General features: G+C 41.4%; 1 protein-coding gene and 1 long non-coding RNA gene across 3 annotated transcripts; one reads left to right on the top strand and one right to left on the bottom strand.

Annotated features, from left to right (window-relative positions):
- Positions 1-478: 478 nt before the first annotated feature.
- Positions 479-6,086, top strand: LOC129822445 (uncharacterized). Its single transcript, XR_008754487.1, has 4 exons — positions 479-1,247; positions 1,437-1,538; positions 3,452-5,471; positions 5,635-6,086. It is a non-coding gene; the product is annotated as an uncharacterized LOC129822445 (long non-coding RNA).
- A 5,399-nt stretch (positions 6,087-11,485) lies between these two features.
- LOC129822444 (cyclin-L1-like) lies at positions 11,486-25,436 on the bottom strand. 2 transcript variants are annotated; one of them, XM_055880727.1, is made up of 11 exons: positions 25,099-25,436; positions 24,606-24,680; positions 24,191-24,303; positions 21,611-21,734; positions 21,249-21,313; positions 18,952-19,051; positions 14,653-14,757; positions 13,364-13,505; positions 13,069-13,180; positions 12,841-12,927; positions 11,486-12,435 (listed from the first exon to the last, which is right to left on the bottom strand). In XM_055880727.1, exons 1-11 carry the CDS (start codon positions 25,336-25,338, stop codon positions 11,967-11,969), a joined length of 1,632 nt encoding a protein of 543 aa, XP_055736702.1. In that variant the 5' UTR covers positions 25,339-25,436; the 3' UTR covers positions 11,486-11,966. The 2 variants fall into 2 exon arrangements, with proteins under 2 accessions (XP_055736702.1, XP_055736703.1); XM_055880728.1 differs by having other exon boundaries at positions 21,611-21,731.
- Positions 25,437-26,301: the final 865 nt, after the last annotated feature.

Raw genomic sequence — 26,301 nt, 5'->3', positions numbered from 1 at the left:
CTCAGCAAAAAAAGAAACATCCCTTTTTCAGGACCCTGTCTTTCAAAGATAATTCGTAAAAATCCAAATAACTTCACAGATCTTCATTGTAAAGGGTTTAAACACTGTTTAAACAAACACTGTACTGTGCCATTATTATGAGCCGTCCTCCCATCAGCAGCCTCCACTGATATAGTTATATGTTTGTCATATTGAGATATCTAGCTGTAAGTTAAACATGATCAATCAAATGGATAGGTGTAAATAATTATGGTAATTCCAATTAAAATCACATTTTATTGGTCACATACACGTATTCAGCAGATGTTATTGCGAGTTTAGCAAAATGCTAGTTAAAGTTGCTTCGGAGCTAGAAGCAGAGCTGCCATGTCTGTCGGCTCCATCTTCTCCTTAACTAGGTGTCTTTGCTTGAGAGGGAGAGAGAGAGAGACGGGGGGGGGGGGGGGGGGGGGGGGGAGTGCATGATTGACTGCCAAAATCTACCTTCGCTTCTTCTGATGGGGAGTTGTCAGGGAGGTGGACAGCTGGGCAAGTTAAATAACCTTTTGTTTATAAATCACATTCTATTATATCAGAAATGATTATGTCTAGCCTGACAGAAGTTTGACAGGGTGAAGACTGTGGCGCCGGAGTTGAAGCCGATCTAAGTTATTTGAACATGGCACACCGGTAAGAGTTCCAATTCAAATTCTTCCCTGATAAGTTGTTTTGATAATGTTTGCTTTATTTGACCATCGCAGAGTTCAATATTATAGAATGTGTTTGTGTGTGTCAGTAGCCTTACAAATATGAAAATCTGCAGACTGTATGACACAGATACAGGTAAGAATAAAGTCATCTTCTCGCTAACACTTTAAAATGTTAGGGGTGGCAACTGGCCCTCATCGGACCCTTCACGAAATCCAGGAATGGCAACAGCTGGTGTCTGATGGCGATCAATTACTTTACCAAGTGGATGGAGGCAATACCCATTACGGTAAGTAAAGGAAGAGTATGTGCTCTAGTGACCGAGTTCATGAACGCTGGAACCAGGTAATGGATGTTACAGGTTATATTCTGTCACCAATGGTTTGTTTTATTCATTTTTTTACAATTGTTTTTTGTTTTTCCATGGTACACAATCAGACATATTTAAATATCTTACATTGTCAATAGATATCGCTTTCCTACCCCCTCCAGGTTTGGTGAATGGACCAACTAGACCCTCAAGACTGTCATGGGCAAGTCCCTTGATTGGTACCAGGAAGGTAATTCTCTTCCCACACAACAGCAGCCTGCAGGCCTCTACCTGGTACTGACGGGAGCCGCAGCTGTTGACTGAGGGAAACAATGCAATTATATCTACAAAATTATTGCGTATACTGTAGTATTTCAAATGTGTGATTGACGTGGTGTTGTTCTTTGTCTATTGTTATTTTTGTATAACGGACTTTCAGATCACTGAAACCCCGCTTTATGTGGTGGAAGTTGTCGAACCAGATCAGATTGCCTTTAAAGACCGCCTTCAAGCACGGACTGAGAACGAGGTTTTTGACCAGGTAAAAATGATTGTCCGCTGTTAATTTATTTTCCGTCCATCCAAGAAAAACAAGTTTATATTTTGGGTTCTCATGGAGTGTGACAGTTGAACTAAGCTCAACTTTGGGAGTATGCTTGGGATCATTGTTCATTTGGAAGACCCATTTGCGACCAATCTTTAACATCCTGACTGATGTCTTGAGATGTTGCTTCAATATATCTACATAATTTTCCACCCTCATGATGCCATCTATTTTGTGAAATGCTGCAGCAAAGCACCCCTACAACATGAAGCTGCCACCCCCGTGCTTCACGGTTGGGATGGTGTTCCTCGGATTGCAAGCATCCCCCTTTCTCCTCCAAACATAACGATGGTCATTATGGCCAAACAGTTCTATTTTTGTTTCATCAGATCAGAGGACATTTCTCCAAAAAGTACGATCTTTGTCCCCATGTGCAGTTGCAAACCGTAGTCTGGCTTTTTTATGGCGGTTACGGAGCAGGGGCTTCTTCCTTGCTAAGCGGCCTTTCAGATTATGATGATATAGGACTAGTTTTACTGTGGATATAGATACTTTGTACCTGTTTCCTCCAGCATCTTCACAAGGTCCTTTGCTGTTGTTCTGGGATTGATTTGCACTTTTCACACCAAAGTACATTCATCTCTAGGAGACAGAACGCGTCTCCTTCCTGAGCAGTATGACGGCTGCTTGGTCCTTCTGACCCACTGGAATTGTGATATAGTGAATTATTAGTGAAATAATATGTCTGTGAAACAATTGTTGGAAAAATTACTTGTGTCATGCACAAAGTAGATGTCCTAAACGACTTGCCAAAACTATAGTTTGTTAACAAGAAATTTGTGGAGTGGTTGAAAAATGAGATGTTTAATGACTCCAACCTTAGAGTATGTAAACTTCCGACTTCAACTGTATGTATATATCCGTTGATATATCCATTGATTCTTGAAGAATATAACTTATAAATTACTCATGAGCTTAGTTCATCTATCACACTCCATGAGAACCCAAAATATAAACTTGTTTTTCTCCAATGTCAGTAAACATTGTAAATGTAAACAAACACTGTATATCATCAGAATATGGTTAAAACAATCATTTTTATATCATGGATGGTCAGTCCTTACATCCATAGTTATGTCTATTAATCTGATAGTGGTTACATTTCTCCAGGCCTATCCCTCAGATTTTTCCCTAAAACAGAGGCGGGGCAACCATTTTGTTATTGTTTCATCCGTGGATTTGCCCTTTAAACAGCTGCATATTATCAAGATATCAAAGTGTCACCAACTAAAAGAGTAACAATAGGCCTACAGCAAATGTAGCACATGGCATTCATTTTTCACATGTAAATAGCACTTTTCAGTAGGGCTCAAAGCCATTCCATGAGCGCAGCATCTATTTTTCAACTGGAATCAATGAGCCCAGTCAGTCCTCCATGACAACAAAATAAACAACAGAGTAGGGCTGGCTAATAAGTCCTTAGTTTTGCGGTTATGCTCAGGTAAAACAGTTTGGCTAATCTATACTTCCATATTTCCAAGTCCTGTTCTTGAAGATCAAGGGGTTTAACATTTATTGAAATGACTGGAAATCTGATAGACTTTGGTTTTTAATGTAAAGATATAATTTCATTTTATTATTATATGTCGTAGAAAGCGATGGGTTAGAAGAAGCCTACATAACGAACCCATAAAGTAACATTTAACATCCATATATGGCCAGCTATGTAAACTTTAACATTGATTTATCCTGCAATAGATGTCGTTCAACTGGTAACATACATTTTTGTCTTCTTCTAATGCCTCTTAAGGGGAAAGTAATGTACATTTAAAAAGTAACCTACCCAACCCTGGTAAGAAATGTATTTGTAATATGAAATATAATTGCACTTATTTCTGTCATCATTCAAGGTGAGACTGAACATGGACAAGGCGCAGGAGAAACAGAAGGAGAGTTACCGGAGGAGAATCAAGAAGGGGATCAAGTGTTTCGACATCCGGGAGAATTACTTGGTTTGAAAGAAAGACGAAAGGAAGACGAGACCTGGGAAACCTCGCAGCTCTTTCACTGCTAGCTGGGGTCATCATCTGTTAAAACTTCTTATGGCTGTGAAATAGCCAGTGAAAGTGCAGGATGACAAATTCAAACAACAGAAATCTCAGAATTAAAATTCCTCAAACATACAAGTATCTTATACCATTTAATAAGGTAATCTTGTTGTTAATCCCACCAGAGTGTCCGATTTCAAAAAGGCTTTACAGCGAAAGCACCACAAACGATTATGTTAGGTCACCGCCAAATCACAGAAAAACAGCCATTTTTCCAGCCAAAGACAGGAGTCACAAAAAGCAGAAATAGAGATAAAATGAATCACTAACCTTTGATGATCTTCATCAGATGACACTCATAGGACTTCATGTTACACAATACATGTATGTTTTGTTCGGTAAAGTTCATATTTATATAAAAAAATCTCAGTATACATTGGCGCGTTATGTTCAGTAGTTCCAAAAACATCCGTGATTTTGCAGAGAGCCACATCAATTTCCAGAAATACTCATAATAAACGTTATACATGGAATTTTAGATCCACTTCTCCTTAATGCAACCGCTGTGTCAGATTTCAAAAAAGCTTTACGGAAAAAGCAAACCATGCAATAATCTGAGGTCGGCGCTCAGAGCCCAATCAAGACAAAAAGATATCCGCCATATTGTGCAGTCAACAGAAGTCAGAAATAACATTATAAATATTCACTTACCTTTGATGATCTTCATCAGAATGCACTCCCAGGAATCTCAGTTCCACAATAAATGTTTGATTTGTTCGATAATGTCCATCATTTATGTCCAAATAGCTACTTTTGTTAGCGTGTTTGGTAAACAAATCAAAACTCACGAAGCGCGATCAATAAATGCAGACGAAATGTCAAAAAGTTCCGTTACAGTCCGTAGAAACATGTCAAACGATGTATAGAATCAATCTTTAGGATGTTTTTAACATAAATCTTCAACAATGTTCCAACCGGACAATTCCTTTGTCTTCAGAAAAAGCAAATGGAACGGGAGCTACCTCTCATGTGAATGTGCGTGACCAGCTCCTGGCACTCTGCCAGACCTCTGACTCAATCCCCTCTCATTCAGCCCCTCTTTACAGTAGAAGCCTCAAACAAGTTTCTAAAGACGGTTGACATCTAGTAGAAGCCTTAGAAAGTGCAACATGACCAATATCCTACTGTATCTTCAATAGGGGCTGAGTTGAAAATCGACCAACCTCAGATTTCCCACTTCCTGGTTGGATTTTTTCTCAGGTTTTTGCCTGCCATATGAGTTATGTTATACTCACAGACATCATTCAAACAGTTTTAGAAACGTCAGTGTTTTCTATCCAAATATACTAATAATATGCATATATTAGCAACTGGGACTGAGGAGCAGGCAGTTTACTCTGTGCACCTCTGGGCACCTTATTCATCCAAGCTACTCAATACTGCCCCCAGCCATAAGAAGTTTTTAAAGTGAATATAAAACATCTCAGATAATAACTATTTGCATTTGCACACAAAATAACCTGAAGCTAGTTTTAGTTTCCCTAACACTGATGTTTTTCTCTTTGTCTTCCTAGGGTTATCTCGATGGAAGCCTACAACCTTCTCCAGTTGTGGCAGTTGGACGGTCGACCACTGAAAGCCCTGACGCCCTACACTTCAGTGAAGCCTAATAGACAAAATATGTTAAGCTTTGGTTGACATTTGAGAAAGCAAGAAATGGTAGTTATGCTGAGCTTATAAAAATGTACCTCTTCAATTTACCTCCATGCCTTTAGGACCACCGACTGTCCGAGCCCCCTGGGAAGTGTCCCATCCACCAGAACCAGTGAGTTTGGATCAGTCTGATTATCTGTGCTCTGAGTCGTAGGGAGACCAGTTTGAGGTAGGCTATGCCTTCGAAAAAGGGTTGTAAAAGTACATATCTCCCATTTCTAACAATGCACTAATCCATCACATTTTCTCACAGTAAAGTGTAACCTGTGTGTTTGTTTGTTTACGTCTCTGTCTCCTACCCTGTTCCCTTTAACTCTGCTTCTGTTCCCCAGGATCTCGGGGTTCTGCCCAACACCCAGACGTGGATCCACCTGATGTCCTCCATTACTAACCACCCTTCAACGTTTCATTACATCATCTACAGCTACTGTTGTCATGACCTGCTAAGAACATTTTCTTGCTCTATCATACTGGACACATAATATGTGAGATACACAGATGAACTAAAAACACCAGCACTGCAAACACTCAGAACAAAGAGAGCAGCCTGGACTTTATAGTCTCCCTCTTCTGAGACCGGCTGCTGTTGAGAACAAGTGACAAACAGAACCTCCCACCCACACAGCAACCACCTCCTCTATATTCCAAACACCAGAATTCACTATTTTAGTCTATGATTGCCATGTGAGTGTACACAATTTTTTTTTTCAATAAATGAATGACACACCTGTACCAAAAAAGATCAAAGTTTATGTATTAAAATTTTAAATACTGCCAGATTTCACATCTGTATCACAAGGTGTTCATTATTGTAAATGATAAGGTATCATTTGATGGTATTTATTTGTTCTACATTATTCATTGTTGTATCCTAGGACCTATAATACATACATAAACTCAGCAAAAAAAGAAACGTCCTCTTACTGCCAACTGCATTTATTTTCAGCAAACTTAACATATGTAAATATTTGTATGAACGTAACAAGATTCATCAACTGAGACATAAACTGAACAAGTTCCACAGACATGTGACTAACAGAAATGGAATAATGTGTCCCTGAACAAAGGGGGGGTCAAAATCAAAAATAACAGTCAGTATCTGGTGTGGCCACCAGCTGCATTAAGTACTGCAGTGCATCTCCTCCGCATGGAGTGCACCAGATTTGCCAGTTCTTGCTGTGAGATGTTACTCTTCCACCAAGGCACCTGCAAGATCCCAGACATTTCTGGGGGCAATGGCCCTAGCCCTCACCCTCTGATCCAACAGGTTCCAGACGTGCTCAATGGGATTGAGATCCGGGCTTTTCGCTGGCCATGGCAGAACACTGATATTCCTGTCTTGTAGGAAATCACGCACAGAACGAGCAGTATGGCTGGTGGCATTGTCATGCTGGAGGGTCATGTCAGGATGAGCCTGCAGGAAGGGTACCACATGAGGGAGGAGGATGTCTTCCCTGTAATGCACAGCGTTGAGATTGCCTGCAATGACAACAAGCTCAGTCCGATGATGCTGTAACACACCGCCCCAGACCATGACGGACCCTCCACCTCCAAATCGATCCCGCTCCAGAGTACAGGCCTCGGTGTAACGCTCATTCCTTCGACGATAAAGGCAAAACCGACCATCACCCCTGGAGAGACAAAACCGCGACTCATCAGTGAAGAGCACTTTTTGCCAGTCCTGTCTGGTCCAGCGATGGTGGGTTTGTGCCCATAGGCAACATTGTTGCCAGTGATGTCTGGTGAGGACCTGCCTTACAACAGGCCTACAAGCTCTCAGTCCAGCCTCTCAGTCTATTGCGGACAGTCTGAGCACTAATGGAGGGATTGTGCGTTCCTGGTGTAACTCGGGCAGTTGTTGTTGCCATCCTGTACCTGTCCCACAGGTGTGGTGTTCGGATGTACCGATCCTGTGCAGGTGTTGTTACACGTGGTCTGCCACTGCGAGGACGATCAGCTGTCCGTCCTGTCTCTCTGTAGTGCTGTTTTAGGCGTCTCGCAGTACGAACATTGCAATTTATTGCCCTGGCCACATCTACAGTCCTCATGCCTCCTTGCAGCATGCCTAAGGCACGTTCACGCAGATGACCAGGGACCCTGGGCGTCTTTCTCTTTGTGTTTTTCAGAGTCAGTAGAAAGGCCTCTTTAGTTTCCTAAGTTTTCATAAGTGTGACCTTAATTGCCTACCGTACGTAAGCTGTTAGTGTCTTAACGACCATTCCACATGTGCATGTTCATTAATTGTTTATGGTTCAATGAACAAGCCACGGGAAACAGTGTTTAAACCCTTTACAATGAAGATCTGTGAAGTTATTTAGATTTTTACTAAATATTTTTGAAAGACAGGGTCCTGAAAATTGTTCTTTTTTTGCTGAGTTGATATATATTCAACCACAAGGGTGTACTAATGAGCTATGCAAAATAGGATTTTTTTTTTATAATAGACTACTGAAATTATATTATTTCAGTGTAAATTAAGATATAAACATGACAGCCAGACCAGCCAGTGTATGAATCAAATGAATGGAGTGTAAATTAGCAGACAATCTGTAAGGTAAGTAACTTTAATGTGTCAAGCAGATGTTTTCTTTGCTATTTCTGAAACATAGCATCGTTTAAGACGTGGACTCCATGTTGTTCTCATGTTAACAAGTCACACAATAGTAGTTTCAAGTAATGTTTTCATTTTATTAGCAAAACAAAAAAATAACATAATTTAGGTTGTAATGATCTACAAAATTCGAATCATTAAGTCATAATACCATTGATATAGCAACGGACACTAATAGTTGATCGAATCCCATTGTGTCGCAAAGGGGGACATTGTTTGGCATGACAGGCCCCGACTCCCTCATCAAGAAACTGGGTGAACTCAACATGATAATGGCGGTTGCACCGTCCCCTCCAACTCCAGTCAGGAACCTTGGTGTTACAATTGAATGCCACATCGCCAAGTTAGTCTTCTTACACCTTAAAAACGACTCACGACTCAGACCCTCTCTCACTGCTGAAATACTCATTCACGTTTTTGTTTTATCACGTCTGGACTACTGCAACGGCATTCTCTATGGACGTCTATGGATGTTCTCCACGCTCAGTCTGTCATCATGTGTGGTGTTCTCCACGCTCAGTCTGTCATCATGTGTTCTATTCTCTATACTCAGTCTGTCATCATTTTTAGAGTACTTTTATATAATTGCCTATCTCAACGTGATTTTATAGCTTTTTATCCTGCTGATTTTCTTGTGTATGTAAAGTGACTTTGGATGTCATGAAAAGCGCTTAAAATAAGATATATTATTACTATTAGAAGCTGCATGTACTCTGTCTGTTATCTACTGGAGGGCCCTGTGTTGTCTTACTCTCTCTCTTATCTACTGTAGGACCCTGTGTTGTCTTACTCTGTTATCTACTGTAGGATCCTGTGTTGTCTTACTCTCTCTGTTTACCGTAGGACCCTGTGAGTTGTTAGATGTACTCTAAATACCTCACAAATCATTCTAATGGGCCTCTCTAATAATGTTTATACCTACCCAATGCACTGGCTCAGTGGTGGGTGTTTTGCAAGCATTTGAAGTCATACATGTGTTTTTGTGCAAGTGTGTGTGTGTGTAAGTGCACACACACACGTACAGTAGGGCTTTAAAAGGCGTACTGATCTGCTCCCTCGCTGTGGGGTTCTATGTTCCTATCAGAGTGCTGGAATGTATCGGTCGTTCTAAGCTTGCTCATAAGAAAACCTTTAGTCTGGAAATGTGTGATTTCACAACGTGTTGCAGAGTTACGTTCTCGCTCACATACTGTAATATACTGCCAGAGGCATACAGCACATTACCTTGAGTACCCTTCCAGTGGAAATTCATTCCAGACAGACATTGGGAATGTAGTTAGAGCCAACTTTTCTATACGTGCGTTTTCTTTCCTTAAACACGAACACATGGTTGTTAAAAAAAAAATTGCAGACAAACGCATAGAAATGATCCACTGGGTAGTACTCTGTTCAACAGTAGTCATAAACTTAGACTACGGTGTCGTCAGGCCACCCGTTTCACGCCCCATCCGAAAGAGGGCACCCTACAAAGGGCAATGTCCCCAATGCCCTGGGGCATTGGGATATTTATTTATGTTTTATATAAGAGGAAAGAGTGCCTCCTGCTGGCCATCCAACACCACTTCCATCAGAATCTGGTCTCCCATCCAGGGGCCGACCAGAACCAACCCTGCTTAGCTTCCGAGGCAAACCAGCAATGGGATGCAGGGTAGTATACCGCCCTCTTGTGGTGAAACAATATGCTCATCAGAACACTAGACAAACTACATTATAAAATCCATAGTTTGTAACATGAATAACATATAGGCCAAACATTGTTCAACAGGAAGTTCATGTTTTCTACCAGTATCACTTCCCTATCCACTCTGCAGAGTAATAAGGCATAATATGCAGGTTGGGAATTACACAGCTCTGGGGTATCACACTGGGTTTTAATATATCAATGAAAAGTATTTACCCCAGAGGAGAAATTACTTCCAATGTTAAAATGGTAGCAATGCCTGATGATTAGCAGCCTGATTATGTGATAACAGATAACATTACCAGAATGTGAAGGGCAGCTTTTCACACTTGGATCATGAAAACACAGGTCCTAGATGCCAGTAGAGAAGTGCTGCTAGACTTAAAAGGATAGTTGTCATGCCAAGCTGGGGCCTGAGGACTTGGCCTGTGTTTAAAAAGGCCCCATTTTGGATACATTCATACAAGCTGCCCAATTTCTGATATTTTTCCAATAATTTGTATTTTGACTCGGGATGCACGATATATCGGAATCAGACAATATTAGCTAAAAACGCCAACGCCGGCCCCATGTCTAGTTTAACGGCGATGTGCAAAACCGATGCCAAAGCTGACGTGTATGCCTATATGAACGTAGGTAGAAGACGTAATGCCACGAAAAATACAGCGCTACACTAGAAAAGCAGAAAAATACAAAGCGCCCACTTCCAACAACTGTCGAGCAGTCATTTGAAAGAGAAAACTTCAGATAGACTCAAAAGGAGAAATCCATTAAAAAACACCTAATTGATGGAATTCATTGCCCAACCGTTCTGTCGTGGATGACGTTGGCTTTCGCTGACTGGTCGAGCACCGGTACACACTACCAAGTTAGTGCTATTTTTCAGATGTTGCCCTACCGGAGTTACACAGTATTGTTGAAACACACATCCATGAGCTACTTGCTATGGGCGTCACTGCTATTAACTTCACGACTGACATTTGCACCAGCGATGTCAGTCCCATGAGCATGCTGAGTGACAGCACAGTGGCTCGACAAGGATTTCCTACTGAGGAAAGTCGTATTGCATGCTCAAGAATATGCTGGTTCTCATACAGCTGCTGCTATTTCAACGGCATTTGAGAACATGTTTGAAACTTGGAAACATTCGCGCCATTCGAACAACTGACTCAAGAAATGAGCTCAACTGCGTCTACAGTAGAAGTGAAGCCTTCCGTCACGGCATTGAAACGCCTGCTCAACAAAACTGCCGACATACCGTACGGTTGAAACTCTAGAGGCTGTGAACAAGCGACTCTCTCTGAGCCTCTATTGTGTCGCCACCATACTCGATGCTGGGTACAAGGACCGCTACCTTGATGCAGACAGGGTTTACATGAAACGTTACAAAGCTGGACAAGATGGAAAAGGACTGTGACAGTGCGCAACGAGGAAGAGGCGCCACGGACAGACAGAGCTGAAACTTCACTGCTAGACATGTATGATGAAATTGTGGTTGAGAATGAACAAAACAGCAAGTGAAAGAAATCGGTTTTGATTGTTTTATTGGTAAATGGGGACATGTAAATGGCAACAAAATAACTTTTTAGTCAATGTGTGTTTCAACTATTTAACTGTACTAGAATGCTTAAAAGATGCAAAAAAAATGTATATCGGAATTGGGGGCGTTTTCGGCAAGGAAAATATTGTATATTGGTATCGTGCAAAAATGTAGTATCGAGTCATCCCTACTTTTGACCAATCACATCAGATCTTTTCACATCAGAGCTGATCTGATTGGTCAGAAGACCAATTAGAGGAAAAAGATCAGAATTGGGCTCCCTGTGTGAACGCAGCCTACAGCTTTCATGACCTGTAGTCGAGTGTTACAAAAGAGAAGTGGAGAGTCAAATTGTCATTGTCGTTTTTTTTATTAAGTAAAAATTAGACATGAACACGTGCAGACTAAAAACCAGTGTAACAAATTCACCACGATCCTAAAAAGGTTCTGAAATCAAGAGTCTGCATTCAGCTGTAAAAAGATACAGCCTGTTTGTAGAGAAGCCCAGTAGTCCTTTGCAATCTGTACAGCACACGGCTTTAGATGGAACAAACAGAACTCGGTAGTCACTTCCTTCAGTCCACAAAGTCTTGAGGTCTTTCCTGAATTATTATTTTGTTTGTTGTCGCATTCATTCCTTCTTCCACTGAAGAGTCGCTTTTATAAATCAAAGCGTTGTCACTAAATCAGCAGTTTTAACCATCTTTACACTGTAAATATGTTGTCTCCAAGTCCAGCATTTACATGTCAATTAAAACAGGTTTGAAAAGGAGGATTGTGGGAAAGCAGAACACAAAACTGCATTAAGGAGTGGACTCCTCCTGCCCCTGGTTCAGCGGCGATGGCGTCCGTGCCCTGAGTGTCCACCACTGCTGCTGCTATGGCGTTTGGTCTTGTGGGTGTGCGCCCTTTCTCGTTCTCGGTCGTACGACCTGGACCGCTCCCTCCTGTCTCCACGGTGATGTCCTCCCCCAGCCCCACCTCTCTCGTGTTTGTGCTTCTTGGCCGAAGAGAGGTCCGACGTACTGCGGTCTCTGTCCCGCTCCCTCCCCCTCTCCCGTTCCCTCTCTCCCTTGCTGGCAGAGCGCGACCTGGACCTCTTCCTCTTGTGAGCCCCTCCACCGCTGCTGCTATGACGACTCGATGGCTTGGGGTCGATGTTGCCATGGTGGCCGGGCTTTGGCTTGAGGTGTGGGAGAAGGGGCGAGGACGGATGGCGTCGGGGTGAGGGGCTGCGGCTGTGAGACCGACTGCGAGAACGAGAACTGTAGGTCCCAGAACGACTTCGCCGGCTGTTGTAACTGAAGAGAGTAAAGAAAAGAGTTACGTTTTCAGTTGAATATTACTACATGCGAGTGTGACACTGGTTGTAAAATCGCAGTAAACGGGCTGTAAAGTATCGCAGTAAACGGGCTGTAAAGTATCGCAGTAAACGGGCTGTAAAGTATCGCAGTAAACGGGCTGTAAAGTATCGCAGTAAACGGGCTGTAAAGTATCGCAGTAAACGGGCTGTAAAGTATCGCAGTAAACGGGCTGTAAAGTATCGCAGTAAACGGGCTGTAAAGTATCGCAGTAAACGGGCTGTAAAGTACTGCAGTAAACGGGCTGTAAAGTATCGCAGTAAACGGGCTGTAAAGTATCGCAGTAAACGGGCTGTAAAGTACCTCAGTAAAGCAGACATAATGAATGAAGTATTAAAGTCTTACTGTCTGCGTGGGGAGCGTGATCGCGAGCGAGTTCTGGAACGAGATCCACTCCTGCTGTTCCTCCCAATCTTAGCCTCCTTCCTCAGCCTGACAGAGAGAAAGGAGAGATGAAACGTTCCATTTCCATGAGGGGTGTTTGCTTAAAATGAGAAAATATAGCCCTTTTCTTCCAAAACGAAAGGCCCTGCTGTGTTTAAGAGTAGTTAAAGAGCTGTGTGTGTTCCTCACCCGTTGTGTGGGCTCTTGGAGCCCTGGGCTCTGCTGTCTGGCTCTTTCTTTACAGGTTTGAGGGCCTGGGGGTTGGGCGATTTATCTTCCACCTTCACTATGTTGGGAGAACCTGGGGAACACATAACATGCCTTTAGACTGTGTGGTGCCAATTTAGAAATGTAATATTATTGTACTACTGTGTTAATAAACAGAAAAAGGTACTTATCTATGATGACTTGACCACTTATTTAAAATTGGACAGCTACGGTCAACTCGGGCCTTAAGTTGACAGCTATGGAAAAGTAAACTCACAGGGTTTGGATCCGGGCGAGAAGCCGCCCAGGTTGGACAGAGCTGGGGTCCCATCAGGGTTTAACCCTTTAGCCTTCAGCTTGGCCTCCTGCAGAGACATCTTCCTCTTCTCCACCTCCTTCTCCAGGTGATCATAGTCCGGCTGGTCGAGAGAGAGACAGAGAGGGGTTAACTTCTTTAGGGTAGGGGGCAGCATTCGGAATTTTGGATGAAAAGCATGCCCAAATTAAACTGCCTGCTTCTCCGGCCCAGAAGATATGATATGCATATAACAGGTAGATTTATATATTGGATAGAAAACACTCTAAAGTTTCCAAAACTGTTAAAATAGTGTCTGTGAGTATAACAGAACTGATTTGGCAGGCGAAAACCTGAGAAATCTATTCGGGAAGTAGTTTTGTGTGTGTGTGGGTTTTGTAGGTTTCTGTTCAATGCCATTACAGTATCCATTGACTTAGGACTCAAATTGCAGTTCCTATGCCTTCCACTAGATGTCAACCGTCTTTAGAAATTGTTTCAGGCTTGTATTCTGAAAAATGAGGAAGTAAGAGCAGTCTGAATGAGTGGACCCTAAAGTGTCACAGAGCTTTTTCATGCGTGAGACCGAGAGCACGCCTTTCTTGTTCACCTTTTATATTGACGACATTATTGTCCGGTTGAAATATTATCGATTATTTAGGCTAAAAACAACCTGAGGATTGAATATAAACATCGTTTGACATGTTTCTATGAACTTTACAGATACAATTTGGATTTTTTTGTATGCCTGTTTTGACTGCGTTTGAGGTTGTGGATTACTGAAGAAAATGCGAACAAAACTGAGGTTAAGATATAAAGAGACTTTATCGAACAAAAGGAACATTTATTGAGTAAATTAATGTCCGCTGAGTGCAACCATAAGATCATCAAAGGTAAGGGATTAATTTTATTTATATTTCTGACTTGTGTAACTGTTCTACTTGGCTGGTTACTGTTTGTAATGATTTGTCTGCTGGGCTATGTTCTCAAATAAACGTAAGGTATGCTTTCAGCGTAAAGCATTTTAAAAATCTGACACCGTGGTTGGATTCACAAGAAGTTAATCTTTAAACCTATGTAAAATATGTTTTGTTTTCTGAATTTTTATAATGAGTATTTCTGTATTTGAATTTGGCGCCCAGCAGTTTCACTGGCTGTTGAAGAGGTCTCACGTACCCAAGAGAGGTTAAGAAGGTACTGTGTGGTGGATTATGTTATACAGCAGGAGGATGTATGGAGGGTTGCTAGAAGGTTCAGGGGATGATACATACCTTCTTCCTGGTGTAGAGTTTGAGTGTGGTGATACAGATATCCTTGATCTCCTCCTCTGTGGCTCCAAACAGCAGGTACCAGTGAGGTCTGGATGGGAGAGGCATCTACAGACACACAGCACTTAGTTAATGGTGGTAAGCGTTGGATTACGAACCGAAAGGTTGCAAGATCGAATCCCTGAGCTGACAGAGTAAAAAGCTGTCGTTCTGCCCCCGTAAAATTTTTTTTCACCTTTATTCACCCTGAACAAGGCAGTTAACCCACTGTTCCTAGGCCGTCATTGAATATAAGAATTTGTTCTTAACTAGGCCAGTCAGTTAACTTCTTGTCAATAGGGGGAGCTGTTAGCACTATTTCTTTCTTGGTGTTCCCAAATTAAACTGCCTCATACTCAATTCTTGCTCGTACAATATGCATATTATTATTACTATTGGATAGAAAACACTCTAGTTTCTAAAACCGTTTGAATTATGTCTGTAAGTGAAACAGAACTGGACTTAGAGCAATTTCCCTATGTGGAGTTGAGAAATGCAGATTTTTCCAACCTGTTCTCAGACCTGTGTATAACTTTGCCTGTCTTCTATTGGTTGAGATGTACTGCAAACGCCTTCCCCTGGGTGTCAGCGAATAGAGGGCCTTGAAATGGAGTCTACGCAGATCAGAAAGTCTATAAATGGATTGGAATCGATGTGTCCCTTCTTTTGATTCTTCGCGCTGACGCATGATGTCTTTAAAGCCTATATCGAATAAAAACAGAGCCGGATATAAGTAGAAGCTAAAACGGGAGCTTCTAAAACGACATGCCAATGTCCTATTGGCATGTCGTTTTAGAAGCTCCCGTTTTAGCTTCTAGTTATATCCGGCTCTGTTTTTATTCGATATAGGCTTTAAAGACATCATAATTTTGTTATTTTAAACCGATTTATATCAGTGTATGTCAGTATATTGCGATTTTCAGGTATTTCATTTTCTGGCGTTGTAGGAAGTTGGGTATATCTCTCTCGCATGCTAATGTTTACTGCTAATTGCAACGTGGAAGACAACATTCTCCAACCCAGCAACGATTCTTTTGGACAAAGGACACCTATCCCAAGATTCTGATGGGAGTTCATCAAAAAGTAGGAACTATTTATGCTGATAATTCGTTGTTCTGTTGAAAAAAGTAAAATGCATAAGACGCCATTACTTGCAGTGTAGCCTTGCGTTATCGCACCCTGTATTGCGCAGTAACGTTAATTTTAAAAATGTAATTCAGCGATTGCATTAAGAACTAATTTGTCTTTCAATTGCTGTCCAACCTGTATTTTTTTTGTCAAGTTTATGAATAGTTTTCGATTAGAATAGGTGCCTTTACAAGATGGCGCCGGAAAGATTGCTTGAGTATTTGGACACTATTCTCATTGTATAAGCACGATTTGTGCCAGTAAATATGCACATTTTCAAACAAACTCTATATGCATTGTATAATATGATGTTACAGGACTGTCATCTGAAGAATTCTGAGAAGGTTAGTGAAAAAAGTAATATATTTTGGTGGTTTACACGTTATCGCTCTTTTTGCCTTGAATCAATGCTGGAGTGATGTTTGCACATGTGGTAAGCTAATATAACGCTATATTGTGTTTTCGCTGTAAGACACTTAGAAAATCTGAAATATTGTCTGGATTCACACGATCTGTGTCTTTCATCTGCTGTACGCTGTGTATTTTTAAGAAATGTTTTATGATGAGTAATTAGCTAATACACGATGGTCTCTGTAGTTATTCTAGTCGCTTTAGTGAGAGTTGTGATGGGGGCTGCAATAGTAAACTCTGATTTATACCTGAAATATGCACATTTTTCTAACAAAACCTATGCTATACAATAAATATGTTATCAGACTGTCATCTGATGAGGTTGTTTCTTGGTTAGTGGCTATTTATATCTTTATTTGGTCGAATTTGTGATAGCTACTGATGGAGTAAAAAAAATGGTGGAGTATGGAAGTGGTGTCTTTTGCTAACGTGGTTAGCTAATAGATTTACATATTGTGTCTTCCCTGTAAAACATTTTAAAAATGAGAAATGGCTTGATTACCAAGATGTGTATCTTTCATCTGGTGTCTTGGACTTGTGATTTAATGATATTTAGATGCTACTATTTACTTGTGACGCTATGCTAGCCTATGCTAGTCAGCTTTTTTACTGGTGGGGGTGCTCCCGGACCCGGGTTTCTGAGGAAGTAGAGGTTAACTTCTTGTCAATAGGGGGGCGCTGTTTTCACTTTGGAAAAAATCGTGCCCAAATTAAACTGCCTCGTACTCTATTCTAGATCATACAATATGCATATCATTATTACTATTGGATAGAAAACACTGAAGTTTCTAAAACTGTTTGAATTATATCTGTGAGTAAAACAGAACTCATCTGGCAGCAAACTTCCATACAGGAAGTGAAAAATCTGAAAACGAGGTTCTGTTTCAAGGCCTGCCCATTCAACTGGCTTTTATTTATCAATATGTATGCACTTCATACGCCTTCCACTAGATGTCAACAGGCAGTGGAAGGTGGAATGGGGTGTCTAGCTTGATTGGAGGTCGAATAAGAGCTTTTGGAGTGACAGGTCCGGTATTTTCTTTGTCTTCGAAGGCGCGCGGGAGAGCTCGACATTGTCTTCTGAAAAGCGTTCGGTATACACGGCGAATATCTCCAGTTCTGATTTTATTTGATACATATGATAACAACATCATAGTAGTTTTTTTTCAACCGAGTTTTATCAGTTTATTCAACGTTTATTGGGACTTTTGGAGTTTTCCGTTCTTTGCGCCAAGAGAGGATGGGAATGTTAGCAACCTTGGCTAGCATTGTGGCGCGAATTCGACAGAAGAAATGGACATTCTAAAACTAAACAACGATTTATTCTGGACCAAGGACTCCTTGTACAACATTCTGATGGAAGCTCAGCAAAAGTAAGAAAACATTTGATGTTATTTCGTATTTCTGTGTAAAATGTTGACTCCTATTCTCCGCCGTGTTGGTGAGTGCTGTCTCACAATAACGCAAGCTGTATGTTATGGTAAAGTTATTTTTAAAAATCTAACAGCGGCTGCATTAAGAACCAGTGTATCTTTCATTTGCCATACAACAAGTATTTTTATGTCAAGTTTATTATGAGTTCTTTGGTCAGATTAGGTGAGTGTCCAAAATATCTCTGGAGATTCTGGTGAATCGTTGCTACGTATTCACAATGTATAACCAGGATTTGTAGCTATAAATATGCACATTTTCTAACAAAACATAAATGTATTGTATAACATGATGTTATAAGACTGTCATCTGATGAAGTTGTCCAAAGGTTAGTGATTAATTTTATATCTATTGCTGGTTTTTGCAAAAGCTACCTTTGCGGTGCATAAATGCGTTTGTGTGTTTGGCTATTGTGGTAAGCTAATATAAATCTATATTGTGTTTTCGCTGTAAAACACATTAAAAAAAATCAGAAATATTGGTTGGATTCACAAGATGTTTATCTTTCATTTGCTGTACACCATGTATTTTTCATAAATGTTTTATGAGTATTTATGTATTTCACGTTGCTCTCTAATTATTCTGGCTGCTTTGGTGCTATTTTTGATAGTGGCTGCAATGTAAAACTATGATTTATACCTCAAATATGCACATTTTCGAACAAAACATAAATGTATTGTATAACATGATGAAGTTGTTTCTTGGTTAGTGACTCATTTTCTCTATCTTGTCGGTTTTGTGAAAGCTACCTATGCGGTGGAAACATGGTGAAAATATGCGGTTGTGTGTTTGGCTATTGTGGTTTATTTTATTTATTTTACCGTTATTTTACCAGGTAAGTTGACTGAGAACACGTTCTCATTTGCAGCAACGACCTGGGGAATAGTTACAGGGGAGAGGGGGATTAATGAGCCAATTGTAAACTGTTAGCTAATAGAAATACATAGTGTTTTCGCTGTAAAACATTTTAAAAATCAGAAATGATGGCTGGATTCACAAGATGTTTATCTTTCATTTGCTGTATTGGACTTGTGATTTCATGAAAATTATATTATATGATATCCCTGTCCCGTTAGGCTAAGTTAGTCAGCTTTTTTGATGAGAAGGATCCCGGATCCGTGAGAGAAGCGGTAGAGGTTAAATAAAGGTAAAATTAAATAAAAAATTATGCAAAATGTGGTCATTCACCAGGATGGGTAGGGAACGCTGGTTAAGAGACTCATCCTGTTACAGGAGAGATGTTAGGGGAAAAGTGGAAGACTAGAGATGGGGAGAAGACCAATCCAACGGTACCTGCAGAGCTCTGGCAGCCAGGTAGATGCAGGCACAGGCGATAGTTTCAGCTTGGAACCTCACAAACACATTGGTCCTGAGGCTGTCATTCATGTAGTTCCTACAAGACACAAGCAACATACAGAAACATAGCACCATCTCCTCCCAAACAGCCCATATCACAATGGTCTGGGCAGTCACCAGCTGGTTCTCAACAGCTACAGGGGTGCAGGTTTGTTCCAGCTTGACCATTAAATACTTGAACCATGTGTTAGTGCTGGGGTGAAACAAAAGCCTGCAAACTGTAGCTCTAGAGGACCACAGTTGGTGACCACACCAATAAAGGCAGTTATTAATCTGAAATAGTAATAGGCTAACGGTATGGAGACTCTAGTTTATCTTTGTCCTGCTACCTCTCTCTCTCTCAGGTGCATCCATGTTGGTGTTGAGCTGGACATGCAGCGTCACAGATGAAAGCTTGTACACAGGACGGTGCAGACGGGGCTCGAGCCCACAGCTCCTTACCGTAACAATATGATGTCCAAAGAAATGAAAACCACTCAAGTACTATTTCAGAGGTGGACATGCGTCCTACTATTCAAAATGTCTTTACAAAGTGCACATGCAAACTGAAGGTGAATGCAGAGCAGACCGAGGTGATCAGAGATATACTGCAGCCCTTTAGTAGAACGCAGCCATAGAGGCGACAACTCATCTCTTGGCTGAGAGGAGATGGAAGATTCCCTTAACCACAGCTCAAGGATGAGATTGGACAGGTCAGACAAGAGCTGTGGGATGGGATGGCATGCTGCACTCTAGTTAAGATATCATCTCTACGTAGCTTTCAACTTGAACTCCCATCAAAAGGCCTACACAATGCTGTTATGTCAGATAACAGGGTTGAAGTTGTGTTTAAAGTGGGATTCTAATTGCAGCTAGTTGTCGGAGTTTCAGTGACCCTGACAAGGCTATAGCTCAGGCAAGACATGGAAACATCTGACCGACAGACAATGGATATTTCTGAGTGATGGTTTTGCCATCTAGCGAGCAGTCAGACAGACAAACTGAAACAGAAAGATGGGGGGGGGGGGGGGGTTGACAGAACAGAACACTGCTGGTAGAACCCCTACCCACCCAAAACATGTCCCCTTCAGGATTTAATGGAAGCTGGAGCTGATATGCAAAACCTAGCTTTACTGACAACTAGAAATAAACACATTGAAATCTAAACTGGGCTTCTCTGAATAGTCTGACTACATTTAGCCACTCCGAGCCAGTCCTGGAGTGTGACTGGCATAGGGCGGCACACAATTGGCCCAGCGTTGTCCGTGTTAAGGGAGGCTTTGGCCAGGGTAGGCAGTCATTGAATTTGTTCTTAACTGACTTGCCTAATTAAATAAAAGGTTCAATAAATTTAAAAAAAATTGTCTGTCATGATTTCAGATCAATCAAACAATATTCAGAAAACCAGCTCACACAGGGGTCCCCCAGAACAGGCTTCCCTAGACTTGCTGAGGGTTTGAACTTTGTACTGGTGGACTACTGATAGATTACTGCAAAAAGTGGCCAGTGGATATTGATGGGTGGCGAGACAGGTCCTTGGAGACAAAGCCTGAGCAGGATCAGCCTGGAAGACATGCCTGGAGACCACGTCAGTTTGGGAAAATAAAATAGACAGTTCAACAGTACACTTTAACTACTGCATCAAAAAGGCATACCCAGAAAAAGGTTGAGTCAAAAAAAATACTTCACGATATGTTTACTTCAAATCTAGAGCAAGTAAACTAGAAAAAAAATTAAGTAGAATGCAATAGTTAACTATATAGCTATCTAGAAAAAAATCATACAAATTTAACCTAGGAAGCAAAACCCCAAAAATACAAATCCTTCTGGACACCCCAAGAGAAAACAAGACGATGTCGGCAGTTGGGAAAGGCCCGCCCCCTTCAGTGAATCTCGGCAGAGAGCTCTCACTGGATTGGCTGTCTCCGAGAAGGGCAGCCAGCCAATGGGGGCGCTCCTGAGGTCATGTGGTTGGAGGAGCAGAGTTCAGAGGTTCTTTATGAGACTTACCAGCATGGACTACCCTTTAATCAAAGAGTAGAGAGAAAGGACAAAGTTAAACTGAGTTCCCTGGGCACCAGAATCATAGACTAGAAATAGCCATGCATGGACAAGAGGAAAACAAACAGGTCTCAATAAGACACTAATGAATCCATCAGAGAATAGAGGTTACAGAGGGTGGAGGCAGACTGTAATACAGCAGGTGTTTGTGACGTAGGGCACTGGGTTAGTTAGGGTACAGGCCATGTACTTACCAGGCGGTCTGGACCAGAGTCTGGTTCTTCTCACAATCCAGGACTTGCAGGTACATGACGATGATCTGGAAGAAGACAGTTGACATTATGCAATAATCAACACGGTTTCACAATCCCCAGTTGTGGCAGAATGCCAACCACCAGCCTGTACTGAGAAGAGAATGTTCTAGAACACCACAACTACAGCTGTCATGTGCGTCACACAAACTATCACAGCCTTAATTGTAGTAGTGTTAGTGTAGTCTAATAGGTTGGCCTAATGCTAGTGTTGAGAAATGTAGTTGTGACTTGAGAAAGAATATCAGCGTCTGGGTCTACAGTTGAACTGTATGTGTATTCTGAGCGATGTAACTGGGACTCACCTTGTGCGGATGCTTGACGTGTACACAGAAGCCCAGCTCCTTCAGGATTCTCCGCTCAGCTTTGATCACTTGGTTTTTGGTATTAATGTAGTTCTGATCAAGAATCAATGAACTTGCACTCCTGCTTTACAAAAGAATGAAAATAACCAAAAATGTTTCCCCCCCCTCAAAAAACAGAAAGAAAGCACCCTTCTGCTTTCTTTGACTGGTTCTCTTTCCCCCTTCAACCAACTAAAAGCAACAGGCCCAAATGGTTTATTTTTAGGGGGTTTGACTCCTGTGATTTCAGTGGAAGCTTTTGAGTTACACTGAACCATGTCTACCTCAAGTCACCATGGATCACAGCTTTCACAGAAACATCACCAAACCAGATGGTAAAAACCTGGACTACCCGTTCAGTTCTTCCCCTTGTAATGGAATAAACTGGACTACCCGTTCAGTTCTTCCCCTTGTAATGGAATAACCTGGACTACCCGTTCAGTTCTTCCCCTTGTAATGGAATAACCTGGACTACCCGTACAAGCAAAACATGCACTTTCAACATGTTATGGAAAGAAAATACTTCAGGTACGGCCTACATTACGATTACTTACAAAACACGTACTTAAAACACCATTTGTAAGGAAATGGACTAACGGATTTTGGTCATCCCCGTCTATAGACTCATATTGTGTGTAAAAACAGATGTTGATGTATACTTTACTTAACCAGGAAGTCACATTGAGATCGCCATCTCTTTTTCAAGTGAACCCTGATTACAGAAAGCGCTACACTAGGAAGTATGTAAAGGACCCCATCATCTCTGTTAACCCAGATAAATAAAAACCAGTGCACTAACGCAGCACACATCTCACGATCCATTCAAAACGGGCAGATCAGTCTACAGGAGATTAAGGTCGCCACATCAGAAATGCAAGAGTGGTAGCATTTTTATATGGTCCTCTGATATGACAAGGTAGCAACATGACCGTACCCATCTAGTCCTCTGATATGACAAGGTAGCAACATGACCGTACCCATCTAGTCCTCTGATATGACAAGGTAGCAACATGACCGTACCCATCTAGTCCTCTGATATGACAAGGTAGCAACATGACCGTACCCATCTAGTCTTCTGATATGACAAGGTAGCAACATGACCGTACCCATCTAGTCCTCTGATATGATAAGGTAGCAACATGACCGTACCCATCTAGTCCTCTGATATGACAAGGTAGCAACATGACCGTACCCATCTAGTCCTCTGATATGACAAGGTAGCAACATGACGTACCCATCTTGTCCTCTGATATGACATGGGAGTAACAGAACTTAATACATTTTCTAACTGAACAGTTAGCAGATCAAACATGACCAAAGTTGCTATTAAAACGTGCATGTCATGGCAGTTTACATTGTCTTTACAAAAGCAAGTTTGTATTTACTAATTTCCTTACTTCAGTGGTAGTCTAGCCAGGATGACATGAACAGTTAATGTTTCCAAGCTACTACACAAGCTGCAGTCTGGCAGCAGATGTAATGGGTTATATCTACTCCAAACCCTGACTGTTCAGTTTAGCATACCATGGTAAATTTCCAAGACAAAAACTGTTTCCTCCAAACAAACCTCTAAAAAGAGCCTGGAAAGCCCTGCTCATGTCTATCAATTACAGGTGATGTATTCTCATTAAAACTCAACCCACCCACCTCTTAAATGTATTACATCTCCTCAATATTACATCTAGATAGGAAACTAATGCATGTGAACAATTGTGCAAATGTTCTAAGGGGGAAAATAAAAAAAAGTGATATTTCTGTAAAAGCCATGAATGCCATTTGGTGAATGAGGGAGGTTGCTCTGTAGTACACACAGTATGTAGTGTTGAGCTACGTTACCAGAGGGTCCGCAAACACCAAAAGCTTAGACTGAGACAAAGGAGTCCAAGGCTCCCAGCCTAGGACCTGCGGCCAACCTGTCCTCCCCGATCCCAGTGCACCGCAGTGACTCACACCACGGGCGTCTCCCAGGGGAGGGGGGGTGACACCTCGCTCATGGTTGTCATGCCGACTGCTTCATCTCTACGTACCATTCCACATCACCCAGGCTTTGGTAAATGTAGCTGGTCGCTGTTAGTTGGTTGCAAGGGAAAAGAGAACCCAAGTTAATACCACAGCCTTAGAATTGGAACTGAACAGATTATTCTGGTCAAAGACACACTTGTCTAGCAGTGTGTCCTGTCTTCTGGTGCCTAGTAGTTCTCTCTTGGCAACCAACAGTTTAGGTTAGAGGTGCTAATGTATCACCTTTCACTGATCTACTTGTCTATGTATGTAGCTGTGAATATAATGTTGTAACTACCATTGATCAGAGATGAGGAAACTGAAACGTTTTAGAGTATGGTTTAGAGAGCATGGATCAACAGAAGGGCATTTTTTCACATTCATACATCAGAGCATCATCATACAAGATACGTAAAACATAGTTACTAATTAATATAATGCAAGATGAATATACTTGCATTTTTCACAAATGATTAACATACAATTAAAAGAGATGTAAGAGCGACAGAAACAAAGGATAGTTTCTATATGGATGCTTACCTTTTGCCTCTATGACTCTGTTTTAAATGGTGAAAAACATTGATGACGTCTCTGAAACGTCGTGGCGCTTCCTCGATCTTGGAAGCCAAGTTGACACAGGCCATTGCAACAATCTGGGGACACAAGAATAACAATGTTTACAGTATGTTGCTAGATGTGGTTAGCTAGCAAAACACTAACATTACTCTGAGGCGTTGCAATGATAACGTCACCTAAAGTGACTAGCTAGCTGCAATGACTATGAAATTGTTTCAAAAACAGGCCTGGTTACGTGCCACAAACCAGTTACGCTACTGTAAATTACAATATGGCCGCCAACGTAAACGCTCTCTACACACACACACACCACCCGGTGCCGTTGCTAAACTAGCTAATGTTGTACTGCTAATTTTACGAGAAAGACAACTTGGCTTACCTCAAAACTGTGTTTGACAAATGATTTTGAGTAGAAAAAACGATGAAAAAGAACTTGACCCGTAGCCATTGCCACCTGTAATGTAAAGAACAATAAATTAATACGACAGTTCTATGTAACGTTAAATGGAATTCAAAAATAGATATCCGCCATTTTGTTCTTGTCATCCCACCGCCACGGATGTCATCCCGCTGTCGTTAGTAAAGCGCAGCACGCGTTTAAATCAACGACTTATTCAATAAGTTACATTTGTGACTGATAATTGCGCTAAATAATACCGTTATACACATGATTCGACAAATTGACCAAATTAGATTATAATAATAAATAAGTTAGTTAGCTAACTAGCTAGCGGTGAGCTAACGTTAGCCTTGGCTTGGGCATTTCCCGGCCTTGCTTGGCCTTATTTTGACGGGTTATATAAACAACACCAGCTTTAGTACTCCTGTTTTCTATAAGATGACGGTACTGGATGTTTATTTTGAATGTTTACCTGTGGCAAGCGTAGAAGAATACCAGCCGATTGAATTAGCTCGCAACCCAGGATACGGAGGTCGGTCTCTGTGTGCAGGTCGAGGCCATCGAGCATAGACGGGGTTGGCTGAAGCCTTTCCTCTGGTATAAGAGAGTTGCTGATAGTGAGGTAAACTTCAGAATAAACTCTGTCACCGATAAGGATCCCATCACTGTTCGTGGATGTGTTAGGGACAGCGGAGAGGGGACCAGCGGCCATCTTCGTCACAAATGAAAGCAGTAAACGACACAACAACGCGGCAGAGACAGCTTCAACCACCGAGGAAAGGAAGGAGCAGAGCAAATCGATGACGTCAGCGCACGGTCGAACTACGAACAGTGTACATACGCGGGACTTTATGTGACAATAGGTAAATAGTTCCAAGCAATCACACATTTTGCTGAAGTGCCTTTACGGCTTTTTTACAAGATAGGATATACTATTGGTCATATAATTGTGAATACATTTTGATATATAATACCATGGGAATGGGTGATGCAAGGGACAATTAGCAAGCTTTTGCGAACTGTCTGGAATTTCCCAATGACGATGATTCTGGGAACTCTGTCTTTGTACAGCGTTGGAACATATCCATCCGCCGTCATACACTGCAACGATGTTTCAAAAGGCAGCAGGTCTGAGACTTCCGTCACTTTCCTTGCATGATAGCAGTCAGACAGAACAGTGCTTCCGCTTAGCGCTCTCACCAGTGAATCCTGTGTGGTTCTTAGTGAATAAACTGCAGTAGAACCACAAATTGAAACGTCTTTGTTAGAACATTTGACGTGCGGGTAGTCAGTTCTAGAGTCGTTCCATGTAATTTCAGCAAGCCATGACACCCACCATCTCAGATTGTTTTGAAATTGTTGATGTAGTTAGTAACAGATATGATTTGCATTCCTGAAACATTTAATTGAAATATACTTTTATCTCTGAACAATGAAGCTAATTGATAGCACCCAAATTGGCCATTTTAATTTATAGGATTCAGATAATATTCAATAAATATAATACCTAACATCCGGTTTGGATCAAACTTCTTGCTACCAATGAGTAGGACATGAGGAACACACAATAAGATTAGGTAGAGTAAACTCCATGCTGTTTTCCACTTTTCATTTCCATGCCTTATTGTTGGTTATGTGGAGTGTGAGTTGGCAACTTGGCTGTAATGCTGTGTGG

Source organism: Salvelinus fontinalis, chromosome 24, assembly GCF_029448725.1.
Source record: "Salvelinus fontinalis isolate EN_2023a chromosome 24, ASM2944872v1, whole genome shotgun sequence".
Lineage (NCBI taxonomy): Eukaryota > Metazoa > Chordata > Actinopteri > Salmoniformes > Salmonidae > Salvelinus > Salvelinus fontinalis.
Note: the sequence above shows the minus strand (reverse complement) of the source record. Positions and strands in the feature narration are given on the sequence as shown.